The 22,355-nt window shown below is 51.5% G+C and overlaps 1 protein-coding gene across 5 annotated transcripts; it reads left to right on the top strand.

Annotated features, from left to right (window-relative positions):
• Positions 1-4,236: 4,236 nt before the first annotated feature.
• ZC3H12A (zinc finger CCCH-type containing 12A) lies at positions 4,237-19,966 on the top strand. Of its 5 annotated transcripts, none has more exons than XM_049820423.1 (7): positions 4,237-5,272; positions 5,755-10,223; positions 11,187-11,723; positions 15,005-15,144; positions 15,935-16,169; positions 16,726-16,832; positions 16,938-19,966. In XM_049820423.1, the coding sequence occupies exons 3-7, from the start codon at positions 11,230-11,232 to the stop codon at positions 17,963-17,965; spliced, it is 2,004 nt and encodes a 667-aa protein (XP_049676380.1). In that variant the 5' UTR covers positions 4,237-5,272; positions 5,755-10,223; positions 11,187-11,229; the 3' UTR covers positions 17,966-19,966. The 5 variants fall into 5 exon arrangements, with proteins under 5 accessions (XP_049676380.1, XP_049676378.1, XP_049676382.1 ...); XM_049820421.1 differs by having other exon boundaries at positions 4,237-5,844; positions 5,956-10,223; XM_049820425.1 differs by having other exon boundaries at positions 4,237-6,202; positions 8,168-10,223.
• The last annotated feature ends 2,389 nt before the right edge of the window (positions 19,967-22,355 follow it).

Genomic DNA, 22,355 nt, shown 5'->3' with positions numbered 1-22,355 from the left:
CAATTTAACCCGCTTCTCAGGAAGGACCTAAGCCCACAGCAGTCCCAGTCCAGCAGCTGCTGGTCATGGCAAAGCTCCCTGTTAGGCAAACCTTGCGCCACCTGCCTTGCTGTGGAGTCCCTTGCTCTGGAGCAGATGTTCTGACCGTTGGGCATAAAGGACAGAGGGGGCTGAGGCCAGTCGAGGTTCCTGTGCACAGGGCGTTGTTCACTGATCTGTTGGGTTTTTAGTGCTCCCATATTTATTCTGCCCAACAAGATCTGTAAATCAGTGCAAACGAAGAACAAACTTCCAGCTTCACACTTGATTTTTCCTCCTCATCCCTCAACACTGAAGTGAGTTTTTTTCCTCTTGCTTTTCAATATTCTTTAGCAGTTGCCGAATTGCTATTCAGCTTTACTGTTTTTTCCCGCCCACTGCCATTGTAAAGGTCATTTAATTATTAACACCAAGAATTACGAAAAGGTAGAGAATTGTCTAAAGGCCTTAAGCTGCAACAGGTTATTAGCATGGATATTTTTATGGTCCTGTTAAACGGATTCATTCGGTTCTGCGGCTTCGCTCTCGGGCACACCTCGGCAGCCGTCGCAGCGGCCTCTCTCCTCCCGTGGGTGGTTCGGTGGCAGCCGGGGGCTGCCCGGCAGGGGCTGCAGCCGGGGGGGGGGGGCTGGCTCCTGCTCCTGCTCCACGCTGCTCCCTTCGAAAATACTCCGAGACATCGCGCCGGGGATTTCAGACCGGGTTTCCCAGACCCGGCTGGGCAGCCAGACCAGAGGTAAGGCTCTCGCAATCTCTCTTGCCGCCCCCCCAGCACCCATCTCCCTCCCCCGGGCCGGGTCCCGGCCCCCCCCCCCCCGAAGCGCCGGGCGAGCTGCCCGGGGCTGCAACACCCGCCTCGCTCCTCTAGGTGGGAGCCTGGGAGCAGGAATCCGGCGGGGAGCCCCCCCCCCCCGCCGGGCACCCCCGGCCCCCCCTTCCCCGGGACCGCGGGGCGAAGCGGGGCCCGGGCGAGCCCCCGGCAGCGGGTCTGGGGTCCCGAGGGGTTGCACCGGGGGTGGGCAGCAATATCGGGCTTTCCGCCCTTCCCACCGCACCGACGGCTCTGTCGGGCCGCCATCCATCCCCTCAAGGGCAGGGCTGTCCGGGCCAGCCGGGGCACTTGCCTTTGAAATCCTTCTCCGTCGTCCCCCCACACACACACACTTCGCCTGCAGCTCTCCACCGTCCTCCTGGGAAGCGCCGGGCCGGCTCCGCCGACCCCCGGCGGGACGAGCCGCCCGCAGCCCCACGGGGAGCATCGCTGCGGGCGCGGACAGCAAGACCGGGCACCGGGAGAGCTGGCGAGACACGATGCCTCCTTAGGGACTGGGGCGAGGAAGTTGGAGTCCGACCCGAGCAAGAAGTTAGACCACTGGGTTCATCCTGTTCCTATTTCTTAAGGAGCTGTTGCACACACAGGTTTTTCCCTTCATTTCAGCAGCGCATTAATGAGCAGAGTCATCGCTCAAGCAAAGCTAAACAGAAACCGAAAGCCAGGCTCCTACTTTCATGAAAACTTGTTTTCTACCAAAATGCAGTTATCGCTGGTCAACAGCCAACTTTCCACCCTTCACAGAAACACTGCGCGTAGATCAGGAAGGAAGAGAAGGATGTGCGGCTCTGTCAAGTCTGCAAACGGGCAGGATAGCAAACAGGAGCTTGGGAGAGGCACAGCAGTTTTATCTTCTGCTCTAAGTGATTGGTAGTTGTTGGTGTTTACTGTGCAGAGAATTCAAAATTATAAACCAAAGGAAACATTTCCATTTCTGCACGTAAGGCTGGACAGACAAGCCCAGAAATGCAACACGCATTTATCAGCACGATTGGAAGATGGCATTAACAGGCCTTAGCTTCTCAATAACCTACTTGCTGTATCGTATCGTCCTTTTCATCCCAAGTGCTTATTCCACAGTGCTGGGGACAATCAGTCAGAAACTTTGGACTAAATTGTAAAACCTCGTTCAGTCCTCTAGGTGGAAGGCTGAGAAAACATATCTAATTATTAGAAAAAGGGGTAGTTTGTCCCAAAGAGCAAAACTAAAAGGGCAACCACTTCTTTACCCTCTTTACTTGATGTCAGACATGAATCAGGCATGTGGGTTGGGAGGACGTTGTCGAAGGCTTGCGAGGTCTTAACTGAAATAGTCTGACAAACAGACCTCAGATCCCACGTGCTGTTCCTGAGTATTGTGTCTCTTGAGTCTTCTGCTCCAGATGCTGTTTTGCAATAAATGCATCACTTCTTTTGTACACTGTTGTGTAAAAGTGGAAAGACAGGCTGGGGCCTGGCTGTGCTCTCCCACTGCAGTACATCAGCAGGATCGGGGCTGGGCAGCACAGGAGGTGGCAGGGGCCCAAGCCACCGGCCGCAGCATCCTGAGCACGGTGCTGTGCCAAAGGGAGCTCCCCGTGCCCTGGACGCTGCAGAAATCCACAGCTCCTCAGGAGAGCCGGAGCCCAGCACAGCCGGAGGCTGCTCCAGCTCCACACCAGCACGGCACTCCTCGCACTGGGGAAATCCCCAGCCAAAGGTAGCGAAAGCACGGTCTTGCCTCACGGAGACAGGCTGCTCTCAGAGCAGCGTAAGTGGAGGGAGAGGCCAGCCCTGCTTGCACTTCTGCATTGTGCGCGTTGCACAACCGCTGCGAGGTGTGCGAAACACGGAGCTTTCCTCCGATACCAGACAGCTCAGTCCTTGTCTGCGCTTGTGGCCGTCCGCCAAATGTTGGGAATGAGCTTTGCCACTGATCCGTGGGGCAGTTAACACCTTCTCTATGTTATAGCCTGAGCAGGTAGGAAACCACCTCTTGGACCCTGCCTGCTGGCTTCGCCGGCTGCCACGCTGACACAGGCTGAGTCATATCAGATCGGCAAACAGAGCGGCTCCCACTGCCACTGACATCATGGGAGCCGTGAGGGGAGAGTTGTGCCGTCTGTTTGTCTTTCTACCCCGGTGACACACATCCGTCTCGTGGGAGGGCTTTGGGGTAGCCAGCACTGTCCCGCATTGCGCAGGCAGGCATCGGCACAGTCCCGATGGTGACACCCGGCCCCCGTGTCTGGGGTCCACGCTGACCCCACCGTCCTGGCCCGGAAAAGGAGGAAATGAGTTTCCTGATGGGCAATGTGCGCTCAGCTCGGTGCCTGGCAGAGCCGGGACCTCCCATTCCGTGCAGCTTTAACAGGAGCATTGGGGATACCCAGCCTGTGTCCCGAGAGGTTCACAATGAGCCCACTTAGCACAAGAAGTCCCAAAGCTGCTGTCGAGGAGTTAACCCCTTGGGTTTGTAGACTTCAGCAGGGCTCATAAGGGAAGGACTGGAGATGTCCTTCCCTGACCTCCTGGGTGCCTAGGGCAGACACTCCAGCCTGGGAAATGACTCCCAGATGGAGAGTCTTCTTCCCTGTAATGCTCCCGTTGCACGGTGGCATCACCAGCGTGTGCAGCGGCTCAGGACTGGCCTGTCAGAGAGCAGCTGCTGGCACCGGTGCCCTCGGCCGGGGGAGTTGAGGGCCCAGGCTGGGATGCCCAGCTGCCCCTCTGCTGCTCCCTCCTGCTGTGGGCACCAAGAGCTGCCAGGTGAGAGCACGTCCCTGTGACTCAGAGGGATGTTCCTGCTCTCAGGGCTGGAAACGCAACAACAAACCACAGAGCAGACAGCACGAGGATGTGTGTCCCTTTTCTCATGAAGCATTTGACACTTCTGGTTTTTGCTACATGTCTCCATTCATCCCGGAGACGTGCCTACAGATGATTAACAGCTATGAGCCACGACACTGCGCTGTCTCAGTGCCTTGCTGCGAAGCCAGCCTTGCTGACCTGGCTCGCTCCCAGCCCACGTGCTGAGCTGGGGCTCAACGTCACCACGCGCCCACAAGCCGGAGGCATGTGATGGACACGCTGCCATGAGACTGTGAGCGGGCACCAGGGCTCTCCCTCAGGACCTGCCATGATCTCAGCCCTGCGTGGTTTAGGAGGCTTTGTCCCCTGCCCCGACACATGCAGGGCACGGGGAAAGAGCAAATGTCTCCCTTCTCCCTGCAGAGTGAGGGGCATCCCTAGCCAGCTCCTCTGGGGGCTGGGAGTCCAGAGGTGTAGCTGTGCCGTCTCCCCTCTGCGTGCCCATAGTGTAGGTGAGCTCTGCATCTCCTGCCCCCAGGCGAGGTCTGCTCTGTAGGATCCTCCGTTATCCCTGGAGGGGAAGAGCAGGAGAGCTCCCGGCACTGCTGCCTGCTGCTCGCTTGTCTCAGGTGTGCTCTGCTTTCAGTTCCTTAGAACAAAAACTGCTTCCCAGATGGATGTGACTTCTCGAGAGGTATTTGCTCAGCAATAGGCATAAATCTTCTGCTCTTCACATTGCTCTGGGTGGGATAAAATATTCTGTGACTGTCTATTTAAACATCTTCATGTTAATACCATGAAATGTTTGTTCAACTTCTATTATTCTTTTAGCTCTGAAGTAGTAAACGCTCCCAGGCATGTCAGAGTAGAGCAGATCTGTGGCTGCTGATGCTGCATCTGAACAAAACTTGGGCTGAGCAGGCAGGGATGTTTCTGGAGAAGGGGACAGCTGTCATTTTCCGGCAGAGGGGCTGTGACTGGGAAGGGCTTAGCAAAACCGTAAATAGCTGCTGTCACAGACACTTGCGTAACTGCTTGGTTTTCCCCATCATTATTTATTAGTTGAGTCTGTTGCTTCTCTCTGCTTTTGACTCTGCTGTTGTAAACCCGAGGTTACCCGGTAAGTCAAGAGTGCTGCTTCAGAAAGGAGAGGGTGCTACCTGAGTGCCAATGCTCTGGGTACTTCTGTTAAACACATCTGCTGGGACAAGGTGATCACAGCCGAGAGGAATTATCCAGATATTGAGTCACTGATGCATCCTGGGCAGGGGCAGTGCGACCGATCCTCCCTGGCTTTTACACAGAGGTGTGGAGGAACGGCTTTCCCAGGTCCAGCCAAGCCCTTTCCTTGCTGCCAGGATGGTCGGCAACAGGATTTCCTGGGACTTGTCCGAGACCAGCCGTGGTCTGTCAGTGCCTTGCTGGTGTGCAGTTTTACTTTTCATGGAAGACCTCAGGAGATGCACGCCGAGCTGCAGAGCCCTAGAGTGGGACAGACAGGGAGGATTCATCTCGCAGCCCCCTTGCAGGGTCACCATCCCCGGCTGGTCAGCCGAGACCTCACACACTCGTGCAGCACCACGTGCTGCACCTGGGACAGCCCGGGCGATGGTAAGGCTTCTGCTGTCTCTGTCATTCCAACCCTCAATAATAACAGACTTATAGTCAAAAAGACCTTGAAAGGATGGCTCTTTTCTGTGATGGAAAAGCAAGAGAAAAAAATAGTCAGGGTGTGCCCGATCCATCTGTCACTGAGAAAATAAGCCTGTCCTATAACTTAATGCCATCATTCACTAAGACCAAAGGTAGAGATCAAGGCTGCTTACTCGGAGTAGTACCTAAGGCCGTGTCTAGTCAGGCACACAGGCAGTCACAGTGACAGCCAAATAAATTACTCTGGCATGGTCCCTCAGGAGTGTGTGCTCTCCTCCAGAGCAAGTGATAGCCTCCGAAACACGTCTACTCTGCAGGGAGCCCTCGGGCTACACAGAGAGTAAGTTACTCTGCAGAGTGCTTATGAGGATCTCCTTAAAAGCCAGGGAATAAGTTCAAGAGAGAATATTTCAGAGAAAAATCAGTCTGTTTGTCTGCAGCTGCAAAGGAATCCCATGCTCGTGGATGAAGGTGGCACTGGGAAGACAGCTAGCAATGTGGCGAATACTGTGGGTATACAGGCTTAAAATGTGAGTAAGTTCTGCAGATCCCTGTTTAGCTTCTCCTCTAGTTCTCCCTTGCTACATTTTCCTTTTTTCTGAGAAGACTTGAGCTACCTTTTCTCCTCTTGAATCACTAAGGCACGTAGCACCAGGGTCGGGAGGCCAAGAGCTCTTGCCCAACACGTGCGCACGGGAGCGGAGCTGGCCTGCGCGAGGGGGGGTGACCTTCCCACTGGTGCCTCCGCTGGGCACGCTTCCAGACTGGAGTGATGCATCAGCTGATGGGTTCTCACTCTAGCAACGAGCTATGATGCTGCCATCAGAGACATCTTTATTGAGGCAAGCAAGAGAAGCAGATGGTCTCTCAATCAGCATCTCCATAAATGTGAGTGGTTGCAGCTATAAAAGCAAACTGCTATAACGGGATGTTGCTAAGCTTTCCTTCCAGCATTATTGCTCGGCTTTCCTTGTGAGGCATGGTGACCCTCTTCCAAAGAAAGGGCATAAATCATCACTTGTTTTTTCCTTTAATTCCTGGATGTGCTCAGTACTGTGTAATAAATTATACTGCTCACTGTAAAAGAAAATTCAGATGCAGCTCTGCCAGCCTCTCGAATCCCTACTTTGCAGGTGATGGGAGGATTCAGTTAATCTACCGGGTATTGTTCGCATCACCCAGGAGCACACATTGGTAAGTGCGGTGAGACAAGCCATTAGGTCACTCCCCAGATGAGCAGGGGATTTACGATGCCAACGCTGACGGGAACGCACAGATCCCAAGACAGCCAGCCCCAGCCCCATTCCCACCCAGACAGGCTGTAGGCATGAGCTCAGGCTCTGAGTAGGTACGGATACCTGCCCCTCATTGCTCGGGGCTTGCCTACACAGGACTGTTAAGAAAGTTAAATTCAAGTAACTAAATCTAAAGTGGATTAAAGAGCATTAAAATTCTGCATAAAACTCTCATTCAGAATTAAAGTGGCCTTAATTCTGTTTAATTTACTCCCAAATGCTACTAAATAAGGCCATTTAAATTGTCCTTAATTAACATTAAGTAGTCCCATGTAGGTATTTATGAATGAGGTTTAATTAGCCCATTTTTAAAAGAGAGTTAGCTGCCTTGAGCTTCCGTAGGTAGGCAAGCCAGGTCCACGGCCACTTTGCTGACAAGGCTCCTGATTGAGGCTGGTTAGCAATAGTTTTGTAGCGTTGGCATCTCTTCCCAAGCAACTGGCACGAGGCCAGCTTCTTCCCCGCCAGCTGATAATAAGATCCTTGAATACCACCTATTTTGACTGCGTTAAATGTGCGAGTGGGAGATGAAAGGCTTTGCCAGAGGATGAGCTCTTCCTTTAAAATCCAGGACATGGGAGTGGTAATCCCTAGAAAAATCCCTAGAAAAATGTGATGTCAGGATTTTACGAGACTTGTTCATGAGCAAGGAACCAGACTGGTGGAAAGCTTACGTTGAGTCGGCAGAGAAGTGGAAGGACACAGAGGACTGGGAGGCACGGAGCCCATCCCCAGGACAGGGCTCCTGCTATCACAGGCTACCTCGCTGTCACGGCTGCCCCTGCAAGCTTTTGTTCCCTTTTTTGCTTACTAGAAGCCCTGATTCAGACAGATAACCCTTCAGCAGGACGAGACGCTGCTGGCTGCCCTTGATACCCAGCCTGGCGCAGCTGGGCACATCCTGTGGTCTAGCATCTGGTCTTGCCTGCCCGCTGTCCCCCGCTTTGCTCTCACAAGTTCCTCCTCAGGAAAGGCCCCGTGCATGCGTGCGCTGCAGAGGGGATTTCCACCGCTTTCCTGTGGGTGCGGATATCTTGCAGCAGGACGGAGGCACGAGCACCGCTCGGCAGCCCGGCAGTGCCCGTGGACGGCCCGTCCCGCGGCAGAAAGGGGACAAGGCGGCCGCCCGACTGCTGGCACGGTGCTCCCTCCTGCTCAGCCCCACTGCTCGCCGGCCCAGCCTCCCCAGCAAGCCCCACCGAGCGCCTCAGCCCGGGTGTCGGGGCTGCGTCCCCAGGCACACCACCCAACCCCACCGGCACAGCAGAAAGCCAGTCAGATCGCTGTGAGATGAGGGCCTGACCTCTGGTGCACGACAGAAAAAAATCAGCTGTGCAAGATGCCTTTCCCAAAACAAAGGGGTGTTTGTTGGTGTATGGACATGGAAGGGGGGCGTGCAAGTTGGAAAGCACTTCTGCGAAACACCATGGAGGTGCTCAGTACCCCTTACGAAATCCACGAAATGGTTGTTGGCATGTGTCTGGCAGACTTGGTGCTATTTAGGCTCCTCTGAATATGGCTCCCTTCCCTCCCCTCAGACCGATTCTCTGTTCTGCAGCTCCTCTGGCATTCCCCACTGCAGGACAACTCGCTGCTCCAAACTCGATATCAGCGGGCTGCTGCGATCGTGATTTTCTACAGGGTACTGTTCCCCGGGCAGTGGCTTTACCGAAGTCCTGCTGGATACGACACCCCCGGGTGAGCAGAGAGGGACAGGGACCTTCGGGCGCGTTTGGAGGAAGCAGGACGGCCGCTGGTTCCTGGAAACCACCGCGCAGGCGGTACCGCAGCAGCCGCGCGGTTATGAGGTCCAGGGGACAGTGGAGCGGAGGAGTGACTGGCCCTGAAAACAGTCCAGGCTTGTTTGCACAAGGAATTTAACCGCAATACCTCCTCCTCTGTGCTGCATAGTGGAGCGGGTCAATACACTTTCAAATCACAGCAATTAAGTGAGAGCCGGTTTCTTGCTCTGGAACTGAGAAGCCGTAGGAGTCTTCCTCACCAGCAGCTGTGGGACAGCTCTGCTCTTCCAGCCCCTCTCCCTGCGCAGGGGACCCTTCGTGTGCCTCAGGGAAGAAAGAAAGTCTCCTGCCTGTACGTGGTAGCGAAGGGTCTCGCTGTACCAGTGATCCTAGCAGAGGCTTGGCTCTGGAGATCTTCATATCCTCCACAACGGCCCTTGCAATGCCAAGTAACTGAAGCACTTTCTCTTCCACGCAGTTTGCAAATGTGAAAAAGGGGAAAAAAAAAATCAAAAGTAACCACTGGGAATTTTGGGGTGTGGCCAGCATATGACCCCTTTTGACTCTTAGGGTGGAGAAGCCAACAGACCCTCTCTCTATCCTGGCTTCTCTTCTTACCAAATCAAAACAGGCAGCATGGAGTTGCTGCCACTGCTTTGCATAAATCAGAAGATCCAGCTTTGTGGCTCGTAACTTGGGGTAATTCCTATAAAAAGCACATCTGTGGCCATACTTTTTGATGCAATAGACTTTAGCCTGGAAGCAAAAGCACACAAACAATGCTAGATTCATGCTGACTGGAGTAGATTCCAAGGGAAAGAAGAGTTGGGAAAGCACCTACTTAAGTACTGACTAAGGATATTATCTCTGATCTGAATCTAGCCTCTGTGTGTGTGTTACTGTTGAGTACACAGTGCGGTTTCAGACATGGCCAGAGACAAGAAAAAATGATTGTTTCAGGGTAACCACAAGGAAGATGAATGCAAATGTATTCCTGTAACTGGGAGAGTTCCCTTGCTCTTAAGTTGGGCTCTGGTACGTGGCCTCAGGAAAGCAAATTTGCAACTACCTTCATTAAATCGTTTAGGAATGATTAATCAGAAGTCAGAGATGTAAAATTTTTGCACATTGTGAAATGTTAGTTCAATTCCTGCAGTTGCGTACAGTGTGCAAGGGTGGCTTCAGCGAATAGTCGGGGGACAGGTACGGGTGGCTGACAGATGCTTCCTCTTGGCTCTTACCTCCTCTAAAACCCCGGGCCGATAAGCCACCACCGGCTGAATCACAGCCACCTGCACCACACCGGGATCAAAGTGGCGCAAGAGGCGTGTGTCAGAGACTCCAGCCTCCTGCGCGGTGCACGCCCGGCGTGCAGCCTGTGTGGGCAACCTCTGGGCTGGTCACCGCTGGCGCAGGAGGGGCCACCACGCCAGGAGCCGCAGCCAGCAAGCAGCCTAGCGCCCCTGACCGCGCTCTGCCACGTCCACCCATCAGTACGTTGTGTCCAAGCACCTGCCGCTGGACGCGCAGCTCAGACAGAACACGACAATCCAGGGAGCACCTTCGCTGGCGTGCCCGAAGCTTGCGGTTGCGCATTCACACGTTCCTTCTGCCTAAAGCCGCCTACAGCTTAGGCTTGGCTTAAACAGCAGCAGCGCATCCTCAGTGACTCCTTGGTGACTGCAGGATTGTCCCTGCACCTGACACGACCCACCGTCCCCTGCCCTCCGTCCCGTTTTCCTCCCTTTCCAGTTTCAGCTCGCGGGTCTGCTCTGCTTTCCGACTGGGCGCCGAGCGTGCCGGGGCTGGAGCGATGTTTTCCTGACAGCTCCTGGGCCAAAGCCTGGTCTTTAAGATGGTGAGGGGCAGCAGGTTGGTACCACCTTACACCCCGTGCCGGTCAGGAGATGCGCTCTCTCTCGGGAAGCACCGAGCACGCGTTTCGGAGCTTTGGGGCTTCAATTACCGCTGGACATCCACCTCTGACGGTGGCGGGGGAAGTAAAACAAGGGCCGGGAGTGGAGTTTTCGTGTTTCAACGCTTTTAACCTCAGAGCGACAGCACCCAAGGACTCGCTGGCAAACCCTCCAAGGCCCCATCTCCCCCACCGCATCGCCCCCCTCCACGCAGGACCTGCCGGCCTTCGCTAACTCGGGCCTTTGCCGCGGCCCCCGCCCCGCTCGTGTCCCCCCCGCCGTGCCGGGCCGCGGCGAGCGGGCACCGGCCCCGGAGGGGGGGGGGGGGGAGCGGGAAGCGGAGGGGAGCGTTTCCCTACGGAGCGCGCTTGTCGGGACAAATCTGCCCGCATTGCAACAGGATTTGCATAAAGCCCAGGTGTTTGCGGCAGGGACCTGCCCCTGCAGGGGTTGTTCCGCAAGGAGCCCTCGGCGGGGCTGGGAGGGGACCGAAGGTGAACCGCAGGGGCCGGGGGGAGGCGGCCGAGTCCCGGCCCCGCTTCGCTCTGCTCGCCCGGGGAGCGCTAGGCCCGGCGGCGGGGCCCCAGGCGAGGCCGCACGCCGGGGCCGGGGCCGGGGCCGGGCGGGACGCGGGGCGGACCGGGAAGCGGCCGCCGCTCCGCCCCCGCCCGCTCTGCCCTTCCGCCTTGGCGCGGCGCTGCCCGGGCCCCGGTATAAAGCGGCGGCCGCCGCCCGGCCTGCTCCGGCCCCATGGAGGCGCAGCGGCGGCCCGTCGGCGGCAGGCCGGTAAGAGAGACGGGCGGGCGGCTTCGGGGAGGGGGGGACCCGGCCCGACACGCCGCGGCCCGGCCCTGGGCCGGGCCCCGCGGAGGCCGGGCCGGGGCCCGGGCCCGCTGCTAACGCCCGTCTTGGCCCGCAGGTCCGTGGCGTGAGCGGAGGCCGGCGGTCCCCCGCGGGGAGCCATGAGCGCGGGCAGCGTCTTCTCCGTGCTGGGCTGGCCTGAGGCGCTGCCGGCCGCCAGGCCGCCGGCGCCCCGGCTGGGAGAGAGGATGAGCGGCAGAGAGCCGTGCGAGAGCCGCTGCCTCGGCCCGGGCGGCCTGCCCGGCGCGGAGCCGCCCGAGGAGGCGGGGAGCCCCGGGCGGGAGCCCTGCGACGGCGCCGAGATGCAGCTGAAGGTGGACTTCTTCCGCAAGCTGGGCTACTCCTCGGAGGAGATCCACGTCGTGCTGCAGAAGCTGGGCCTGAACGCCGACACCAACACGGTGCTGGGGGAGCTGGTGAAGCACGGCCCGGCCGAGCGGGAGAGCGCCGAGGCCCCGCCGGAGGCCAAGGAGGCCCCGCTGGTGCCGCGGGGGGGGGCCGCCAACAAGACCCCCGCGCCCGCGCCGGCCCCGGAGGAGACGGAGAGCGAGAACCTGAAGCCCATCGTGATCGATGGCAGCAACGTGGCCATGAGGTGCGTCTGGGGTTTCTGGCCGGGTGTGGGGCGGGGGGCTCGCTGCGGCGGCCCGGCCAGGCGGTGGGTTTTATTGCCTGACCCCCGGCTACGGGGTCTGCCGAGAGCTTGGGGTCTGAAAACCTTAGGGGGTTTCTCGCTGCAAACGGCTGGATGCCCGGCCAGCGGCCGGTGGTGTCTTCCGAGGCACCTCACCAGAATGCACAGCTCTCGCGAGGATGAGCGTCGCGTCCACGGATGCCGTTTGCCTTGACGGCTTCTCCTGCCCGTGGTCGCTGCCAGCCCGTAACCAGTGGTCTCTTGGCTCTGAGGAGAGCCGGCGTGCTTCCCGGGAGATAAAGGCATTTCCTTCTATTTCCTAGCTGATGGGGAGAACAGTTGAAGATACACTGTCCTCTTACCTAATGGCTTTGTGTAAGTTACTGTAGCAGGAAGTTGCTCAATAAATAATTACAGGTTTAATTAGAGAAGGCTTTGTAGCACAGAGCCGTCTCCTGCGTTGGAGACCAGTCTCCAAACTGCGACTCTTGTATTTTGGTTGGATTTCCGTACGGTGTAGAGAACAGATGAGGTGTCAAAGGGGCACTCTGGTGTTACCAAGGCCGGGCTGAGACTTGCTCTCAGCATCACGGGTGTTCTGGTGCTGATGGCACAGGTCCTCTTGGGCACTGCAACCAGAGGCAGCCTGCGAAGCCGCTTGCGTTGGAGCGGTAACTTGGGAGTGTAGGAGCCCTAATATCCATGGAGCGCCCAGAATCTCTGCGCTGGATGTTTATTAGCCTGATGTCCCTGCTTTCACCTTGGCTTTTGTTCCCTGTGATGGTGAGTGTTGCCTGCCCCGGCCTCGACCCCTAGTGCTGCACTCCCCACCTCTGCACAGGAGGGTCTGGGCTCCGTTAATTTAATGCACCAGGCTTCCGAATTAGGCTTTGTCGTTGCAGTTCAAAAACAAGCCTCCTTCACTGTGTTTTAGCTTACTAGGTCTTGTAGTGTGTGCTTGTGTACACAGACTTTTTTATAAAAAAATAAACCTGGGTGCACACAGAGCTGCTGTGTGTGTTACTGTACCTTTTGTCTAAGGTGAAAGTGCTGAGTGGAGATTTGTTTTCAGGTGTGGTTTTCTCCAAGCTGTGGCTGACAGTTCTGAGAACAGGACTGAGAGAAGATGGGGTACAGTCTGCTGTGCAACCAGTGAACAGAGCCTGCGAGTCCCAGGGCAAATAAGGAATTCTGATGGCTGTAGAGCAGGGCTGGAGAGTCAAAGATTTGACCCAGGTGTCTGCAGGAGAGCACCGTCCTATTCCTGCAGCAGCTGTGCAGTCACTTGAGGAAAATGGCCCATTGTGAGACCTGGGCTGATAAGTGTGACTCTTGCAGTGAAACTCACCTTGGATAAGTTGCTCAGGCTTAACAACAGAATTGGTTGTGGTGTTTTGAATGAGGAGCTGTTTACCCATGGAAGTTATCCCAAAAAGCACAGGAGAGATCACACCAAATGTGACTGGGCCAGGCCAGGCAGTAATAATGCTGCCAATAGGACAGAGTTTGACATGAGAAAAGCAGTCTGGCTTTTTTAAGCAATTTGCTAGAAGGGGAATTCCATTCTGAAACTTCCTGTATTGATGGTGTGATGTTCCCTGCTGATTCATTTGCAGTGTGTACAGCGGCCTCCCTGAGCAGCTCTTGACAAACATATGCAAATCATAGTGGAAATTAACTTTTACTTCCTTCTAAGGGAATTTTTTCTTGGCTGCTGCCAAATCAGATCAGCCCAATTGGCTACCTTCTGTAGATTTGAGATTGGTAGCAGGGACTCAAAAAAAAAAAAACCAACAAAAAAAACAACAACAACAAAAAAAAACAACCCCAAACCCCCAAAAAACCAAAACTCTGCTTTTCGCATTTATCTCTAAAAGATTATAGTAACCTACCTTTATCTATAGCAAAACCAGTCTGACACTGGAGAAAATTTTTAGAGCATCTTTATTCTGATGGTTAATGTCGGGCTTTCTGTAATTTGGGATTCTTAATGAAGATACATTTGGTGTCTCTTTAGGTGTTAGCTTTGTTGCTAAATGTATAGTTCTTTTAGAATAAGTATTTTGGTACAACTCTTCAATTTTCTTAATTTGAGAAGGGTGAGGACAGGAAGAGAAGTAAAGCTTCTTTCTAGTAGTACTCCAGCAACAGTCCTTCTTAGCAATGCCTCTGCTGGGATGTAAGCCCTTCAGTAATTACTTTATGCAGGACTTCACTGGCATGCTAAGTGGTGGTGGGAGTTGAAATATCAATCAAGTGTAGATGGGAAGAGTAAGACTTGGAAGTAAGTCTTGCAGTAAGACTGCAAGGGCAGTGCCCAGGTGGGGAATCATGAGACCAGTTATTTGCAGTATAGTACCTCTTACCGGAGTTTCATCATAAAGTGCAGGCTATTACATCCCCAGAATGACAAATTGGGCTGTAATACAGAAATGTTGAAAGTTTGCCAGAACTATTATCAACAGAAGAGCTGATTACAGTGTAAATACTGGCACTTGTAAAACAGGAGTGGTAGTTTCCTCTTAGAAGTTCTGGAAACTTATTGATACAACCTAATAAATAATTGAGAAGCAGCTTTTTGCATTGGTACATAGCTTCTGATGCTGTTGTCAAACTTTGTTCTTAAACTGCCAAGTGCTGTTAAGACATTCAGCACTGATCCTGTTAACAGGAGATGTTGCTATTTCGTGCAAATAGTGCATTTGTAACTGACTTCGGGGGCCATAAGATAACGAAGAAGCATCTTTCATCAGTGCTGATGTCCTTGAGGTAAAAGTGCATAAAATATCTTGTTTTCCTTATCGTGGTAACTTTACAAGCAAAACACCTACTGAGGGTGCAGTTTGCACTGGCAGAGATTAACCACTGGCATTAGCTGGCAGAATAGGACAAAGGGTGTTCAAGATCACGTTGTACTCGGGGCTAAAAATAAAGATCTAGAGTCCAGAGTTGAAGCAAAGGCTCTGTTTCAGAGCAGCTGCAATGGTTACTGCTGCCTTCTCCCTCCCAGTGAGAATTTGGGTGTTTATTGGTATACTAAGGGGCTAAAAGGAACAGTAATTCTGTGAAGATCTTAGTGCTTCTATTTACACAAGATGAGCAATGAATACTGATTGTGCTACTCTTAACACTTCTTCACTAAAGGTTGTCTGAATTGCTGCATCCATTTGCTTAGTGTGTTGCCTGCCTAGTCTTGTACATAACCTGAATATTGAAGTCCTTAATTTTCTTCTTTGATGCAGCCATGGAAATAAAGAAGTGTTCTCCTGCCGAGGCATCCTTCTGGCTGTCCAGTGGTTTTGGGACAGGGGACACAAGGATATTACAGTCTTTGTGCCATCTTGGAGGAAAGAGCAGCCACGACCAGATGTACTTATAACAGGTGTGGAAATACAAAAACCAAAAGTAGCTTTTCAGGCTTAATGCTTTGTCGCTTAATGAGCTTGCAAAGTTCTGGCTAGTTAGTAATTAACTTATGAATGGAAGATCTGAGTAGTAGGAGATCCAGTAAGTTGAGCTGACCAGTGAGAATTAGTCATTAACTTCTCCCCTAAGCAAGTTCTTGCCTGGATCAGTTGCAATAATTCAGAGAACAAAGAATGTAATACTACTCTGCTTCCTAACTTCTTGTCTTTTATTACTTTAATTTTTTTTCTCTTTCGGGGACACATCTTCATGCTATGTATTTGACTATAACATATTCAACAGTGGGGGACTGCACAGAATTGCTACATGTTAAAAGTTAAAGCTTGATGGGAGTTTAGTCTGAATTATCCAAATTGAGGGGAGTTTGCTCTGAACTGGCAAACAGCTGAGATTTCTGAGTACCTCTACTCAGAAATCCATGCACGTAGTATGGCACCACAAAAGATATTAGCCTGCCAGTCTTAAATGCAAATCACACTTTGCGAGCAAAAGATTATGTGGATGGGACTTGCTGTATTACAGCAGCCTCTGTGGTGAGCTCCCAGTGTTCTCAGGTGCCATGCAGGCACAGGGGCGAGGAGTCCGCCTCTGACAGCGTGATGGATGGTATAAGAAAAGAGATGAGACTACAGGCTGGGTTGTGGAGAGATGAAATGACTACATGAATTTTGTCATTTATTTATATTGTTACTTTATCTGTGCGAAGGCCTTTGGGCTGTGTGTGTTCACAGTTGTGTCTGTTCTAGACCAGTACATTCTCCGTGACCTTGAGAAGAAGAAAATTCTGGTCTTCACTCCTTCCAGGCGGGTTGGAGGCAAGCGTGTTGTCTGTTATGATGATCGATTCATTGTGAAACTGGCACATGAGTCTGATGGCATTGTGGTTTCTAACGATACTTATCGGGACCTGCAGAACGAGCGTCCTGAGTGGAAGAAATTCATTGAGGAGAGTCTGCTGATGTATTCCTTTGTCAATGACAAGTATGTTCCCATTCTTCCTTTGCTTTTAAAAAAAGATCTGTGTGAGCATGCTGTCTTGTTTTAATGAAGCAAGAGCAAGTGGTGCATGAAAAGAGCAAAATGCTGGAACAGAATGAAAAAAAAATGCTGTAGAGATATTATTTTTTTTTATGTAGAAGGAAGTGTGGTGGGAAGAACTAACCAACTGTGGTGAGGTACAAAGGCATAAGGAATTGGAGTAATCTCAATACCTGTTCATGGTTTGGAGCTAGGAGCTCTGCTGTAGTTCCTAGGAGAGCTCCAGGGCTTGATTTCCTCACAGGACAGTCACTAGCAGGCCCAGCAGCAAGTACTAATTCTGGTCAGCAGCAGAGCACAAAACCTCTTCTGTGCCTGAAGTGAAGCATTTCATGCTGGTCTTTACCAGGTGACAGGAGGGTATATCGGCAGTGAAATGGGAAAGCTTTTTAGGGTTCAGATAGCTTTTAATGGTCAATGAAATGGGAGACGCTGAAAAGACATTAAACCCTCACCCAAGAAAGTGAACTGCTTCTGATTGAGATTTATTTTTCTTTAGGTTTATGCCTCCAGATGATCCCTTAGGGCGACATGGCCCCAGCCTGGATAACTTTCTCAGAAAGAAACCTGTGGTGCCAGAACACAAGAAACAACAGTGCCCCTATGGTAAGAACTGCCTTCTAAACATGAAGACTGAGGTGTCTGTGCAAGTGTAATTCATGCATTTAGTAAAATTCAGCTGGTCATTCCATCCTCTGCTTGTCCTTGCAGGGAAGAAATGCACTTATGGAATCAAGTGTAAATTCTACCATCCTGAAAGGATCAATCAGCCCCAGCGCTCATTAGCTGATGAACTCCGAGCCAATGCAAGGTTGTCTCCTACCAGAAGTACCAGTGCCAAGGAGGAGAAAAAGGGCAAAAGAGGTTCCCAGGCAGAGCTCTTGTGCTCTGTGCCCACAGAGAGTGATAAAAGCTCCTTGCAGAAGGTCTCTGCAGAGAGGAAAAGCTTGACCCACAAAGCAAAGCCCAGCGATGTTTCACTTCAGGTCAAAGGCTGTGTGTCAGGCAGTGTCCCCCCTAACAGTGGGAGCCACAGGCCTTCTGACAGGTACCAGCAGGCTCATATGGACTCTCTGTCTTATATCTCTCAGGAGCATCTTGACTCAGGCATTGGGTCTCTGGAGAACCAACTGTCTGACATGTGGCCTTACAGATCTACCAGTCACTGTGATCATTCCCACGCTGATCAGGTGGCAGTCTGCACCTGTGGTAGGCAGAGACCTGTCTACCCACATTCTCCCAGCTTAGAGAAAAATGGTCTGGTCTCTTACAAGCATGGTTCCCATAAATCTTCCTCCTCTGGTGCTAGCTTCTTGCAGTATAGCCCTGAGATATCTCACTCAGGGCCACCTCACTCTTTCTCAGGCTATGGAGTACCTGTACACCCAGCTAATGCTGGGCAATACAGCCTGCCCAATGAGTATAATGCCCCTCCACCCCATTCTCGGGAGTACTGGTCTGAACCATACCAGATGCCGCCGCCGCCTCAAGTGATATCTACCAGCGTGCGAGATCCTCGTTCAGTACAGAGAGCCCCAGGGCCAGCGTATGGGGACTCCTGCCAGTGGGCTGTCTCTGACCAGTTCGCAGAGGAGCGGGCCAATGTGCATGTCAAGCTGTGTGGCATATTCCATCCCCATTTAGTTGATGCTGTGATGAGCCGTTTCCCTCGGCTTCTGGATCCCCAAAGGCTAGCTGCAGAGATACTGACGTACAAGTCTCAGAACCCAGGTATATGAGGCAGAAGCTGAGGGCAACCAGGCATGTGAAAAGCTTGAGAGGCAGTGTTTGCACCCTGTAGCTGCTGTAGATGCCTTCTGAGGGCTCCTCCTTTTTCCTTGGAAATACCAGGCTCCAGTTGGAGGCTGGATACCAGATGTGGTATGCTCACAGCAAATTCTGGTCTAGATGCGACAGTGTGCCCCACTTAGAGAGGTGAGAGCACCCTAGCGTCCCATCTTCCCCAGAGGCTGTTGAAGAGGCTCTGGGTGATAAACAGAAGAGGCTGCAGCTTCAGAGCAGGATTTTTCCTTTGGGATTGTATGGTGAGTCAGACACACCCTAAATTCCTACAGTTGTTCAGAACTGAATGTGACCTTACTCCTCCCATTAGCTTCAGTTTTGAGATGGTTTAGTGTATTATCAGGCTTATGGAGGGAGGACTCCTGGGGAGGGGGGGCTTGTGAAATATAAGGGGGTACTACCTTTGCAGTGGTGTGAGGCTTTTTTGTGAAGACAGAAATGCATTGTCAAGGCTGTTCTTAGCTGTTAACTAAGCCTTTTTAGTAAATACTGCCATGCCGACTTGTGGAAAATGTTGGATTATAAATATAGTATGAAGCTGGGTTTAGCTCTCTTTAATTCGGTTTTATTGGTGCACTTTCATGATGCTTCCCATACCCCTCCCACTTAAGGTTACCTTCCTGAGATGAGGTCATTCTCCAATATGTAGCACAAGTGCTTAGCAAGCTGCTTAGCTCCCAGAAATAAGAGGAGCTAGGAGTGCAATCGTTTCTCAGGATGAGAGGCCTGACACTGCTCCAAAGCTTCATGCAAGTTGTGTGTTTGGCATTTGCTGAAAAACGCAGTTGTCAGAACACTTGGATGACCATGCTGTTGATGCTGCTCTAAAACATTGACCTTGCCTGGTAACCTGTCTTAGGCTATCTCTGTACAACACTGACAAGGAGGATTTACGATGTTGTGCCTTTTGTTTTCAGACAGCAATAGTTTTGAGCATTCAGTAAAACAGCTGTAGTCATGTCTGGACTGCTGCCAGTACTGTTCCTGAGGATTCCTTAGTATTTTTCTCTGTAAAGCTGTTGCTTTATCTTCTTACTAATGTTTTCCTGTCCCCTTCAGCTTCATCAATCTATAGCAGCATCCAAAAATGTAGAGTAAGACTTATTTGGTAAGACTGTTCCCCTTTCATTCCCTCTTACTCTGTAAGATGTTTTTTACTGTAGATACTGTAACAATTTTAAATATGCAAACCCAATTGCTGTAGTAATTGGTTCTGGTCCTGGAATTTCACTGTGCTTAGAATGCAAAGATGTTTCTTGCACTTGCAGGCCAGAAGCAGTTGATTTGTTGATACACATTGTATCTGTGTTTTCTGTTATGTTTTTTAAATATGTCCATCTTGTGGTTAAACCAAGGTTGTTGAGTGGCAAACTATGAAGGGGAGAGTGGAATACAGCTGTTTCTGAGAACCCTCTTCAGGAATGGTTTTGTCTATTACTGTTCTTCCCTCTGACTGTCCAAGGAGTGACCTACCCAGACTGGCACCATGTGCCATAAAAACCACAGGGACACAGAAACCTGTATACCTGGTTAATTATGATACATTACAAATTAGTAATGTTTCATGTTAGTAAGCAAAATGCTTCTTAATTTTAAGTAACCTGATACTTTGCATATTTGTAAATTACAGGAAAAATGGTTTTTAATGTTATTGTCCAGCAACTTGCTGCTTGATGCTGTTTTTAATTAGTACTAGTCTCGACTCAGCCATTGTGTTACTTGGCATCGTGGTTTTTGTTTTTTTGGTGGAATGCTGATATATGCTTCTTCTCTTGCAATCAGAAGATTAACATTTTATACTCACAAGCTGACATTTTACTGAACTTCCTGTATCATTATGCAGTATATAGTTTATGTACTGAATGGAGGCAGCCATGTCAAAGCCATGGCAAAGTAAGAACTTGTGTTATATGAATAAAAACTGCTGAGTTGAGTTATTTGGTCTCTGGTGGCTTTTTGGAAGACCATTCAACATTTTGGCTGGCTTTCCAGGAAAGTCAGAGGAATTATCCTTCCTCCCTGGGGTTCCTCTGACAATCTTAGATCTTCATACACAAATCTAGTGGCAGTGACAGCCTGATGGCTGGATATTGACAGGCTTGTGAATTGATGCAGTGTGACAGGTCAAAAAAAATAATCAAATTGCTGTAGCAGATAATAGTATGTCCAGTGTTTACTGTTTATTTGGCATTACTGAGGTTAGCTCACTGCATAGGGGATGCACTGGCAGTCGAGGTGCAGTGAGACAGCAGTGCACTGGCATGTGGTTCTAACTGCAGTATGAGAACCATGGTGGTGCTGGCTGTCTCGGGTGCTAAAGAATAGTACACTCAAACAATTTTGGAATAAACAGCGTGGGCTGTGCTTCAGTTTTAATGGGCACTCCACAGTATAGTCTGGAAATAAATGTGTATTTTAGCCAGTTGTATAGCACATCTGTGTCAGATGTCAAGCATGATCATATGATAATATGTGAACTCTCACATGTCAAGACTTTGCTCTAAAGCTTTGTTATGAACTGGGAAGGAAATGCAGTAGGAATATCAATGCTCGCATTTCTGTGTAAGAATCTTCCCCTCCCACCTGCTATACTGCAGTACCACATGTTCCTATCTGACTTGCTAAATAACTTTATAGTCTTTATTCAAATTTGTGCTCCTGATTTAATACAGGGCAATAACTATTTCTAGTTAATAAAAAACAAGGAAGGCAGGTGCTCCCAGAGATAGTCCTTTGTTTCAAAAAGCAAATCTGGAGCCTCGCAGTCTGAAAGGTCATTTATTGGCTGTGGGAGAGGAACCCTCTGGAGGATGTCATCTGAAGTGACAGTAAGCTCATGTGTCTCTCTACCTGTGTGATGGCTGGGGTCTTGGTGGGGAGGGGATTAAGTGATGTGTCATAGATTTGGATCAGACCTTTTAACCAGGTGAAGACTTTTCTGCTGTTTGTAGTGGGGTCTGTAGTTGAAAAATGCTGCAGGATTTTAAGGCCAGTCTTCCTGTAAAATACCTTAATAGCTAATTTTAGTTTTGCAGGATGTGTAGGTGTGGGGGGAATGCTTATTTTTATTTCTGTCAAAGCTGGACCGACACAACTAAAGGAATCTGTGCAGAAGCACAGAGGTTCCTTACCATAACCAGAAAAGGAAGACCTGGTGGTGATATTAATGGCCCTCTTCTATTGCAGTGACAGTCCTGGTGGCGCATGAAGCAATCTGGGAGTGTCAGTTGCTAATACAAATCTGGTCAAAATTATTCCCACAAACTGCTGCTGTGTGTGCTGCTACGCCACCCAGAAAACCCAGCCGAAATCCAGCCACTGTTTCTCTGAATTCTCTTGTTCTCTCATGCAAGGCTTCTGCGTGAGTGAACCTGTGCCTCCTGCCCCTGGAGCATCCTGTGTGTTTGAGTGCAAGTACTCCTTTCTTGTGTGCCATGTATCCCGGTGGGCCGGTTCACTGTGATGCCTGGGAGCTCAGGAAGCGTGAGGAATGCTGACCAGAACTGTCGCGGCTGCATGGTTTTTTTGCCCCACACAGTCGTCCGCACTGAGTCAGAGGAGCTGCCTACCTGCACATGGCGGGCTGCTGTGCTTGGGCAGGCTCTCGCTGTGCTGTTATTGTGGAATTTTCAAGACACATCCTGTGGCTTACCACTTCCTCAGGGTGCATCGGCAGGGAGGACCTGTCATGACTGCTGTGCATTTGCATTGTGTTTCTTATCCATTTAAAATAGGTTAGATCTTCTTGTCAGCTTACTGATCTACTGAAGTTTAAGGAGGTCACACACAGACACCCTGTTGAAAGTTTCCTGTACTTCAGCGGGGTTGCCCTGCCTTCATCCTGTTGGCCTTGTGCAGTTGGTAAAGCCTTGTGCTGAGCCCCGCAGGAGGCTCGCTCCTCTCTGAGCAGCTTTTCCTACCCTGACAGGGTGAGGAATGGCTGCTGTTCTCTTCGAAAGGGGCAGCTCCCAGGCTGAGCTGGAGAACGGGGTGCAGAAGGCACCTGAAAAGAGTCAGGGCAGAACAATGGGAAAGAGAAAGAGAATTGCTAAGATGACCCAAGGCTGTTTCTGTTGGACAGTGGGGCCAGTGGGAGCTGGCTGAACGGCTGTGAGCTCTGCAAAACAAGTCTGGTGAGCACAGCCATCGCTAGCTCTTTCCTTCCAGATCAAGCGTGCCATCCTTCACCTTCTGGCAGTGGTCAAGTCATTCTCACTTGTCATCTGTGTTGCTTCCTGCTCTCAGCATGTGAAGATTGCTGTGGCTGCATCCTTCCCAAAAGCACAAGGCAGGGTAAAGGGAACCAAGAGGGGTGGGTTGGGGTAG

The sequence above is a fragment of the Accipiter gentilis genome, chromosome 17 (genome assembly GCF_929443795.1).
Source record: "Accipiter gentilis chromosome 17, bAccGen1.1, whole genome shotgun sequence".
Lineage (NCBI taxonomy): Eukaryota > Metazoa > Chordata > Aves > Accipitriformes > Accipitridae > Astur > Astur gentilis.
The sequence above is the reverse complement of the archived record's forward strand: the minus strand, read 5'-3'. Positions and strand labels throughout refer to the sequence as shown.

Coding starts and splice junctions, on each gene's coding strand:
- ZC3H12A (XM_049820423.1), top strand. CDS start 11,230: ATGAGCGCGGGCAGCGTCTTCTCCGTGCTGGGCTGGCCTGAGGCGCTG. Junction 15,145..15,934: donor ACCAGATGTACTTATAACAG/GTGTGGAAATAC, acceptor TGTCTGTTCTAG/ACCAGTACATTCTCCGTGAC. Junction 16,833..16,937: donor GAAACAACAGTGCCCCTATG/GTAAGAACTGCC, acceptor TTGTCCTTGCAG/GGAAGAAATGCACTTATGGA.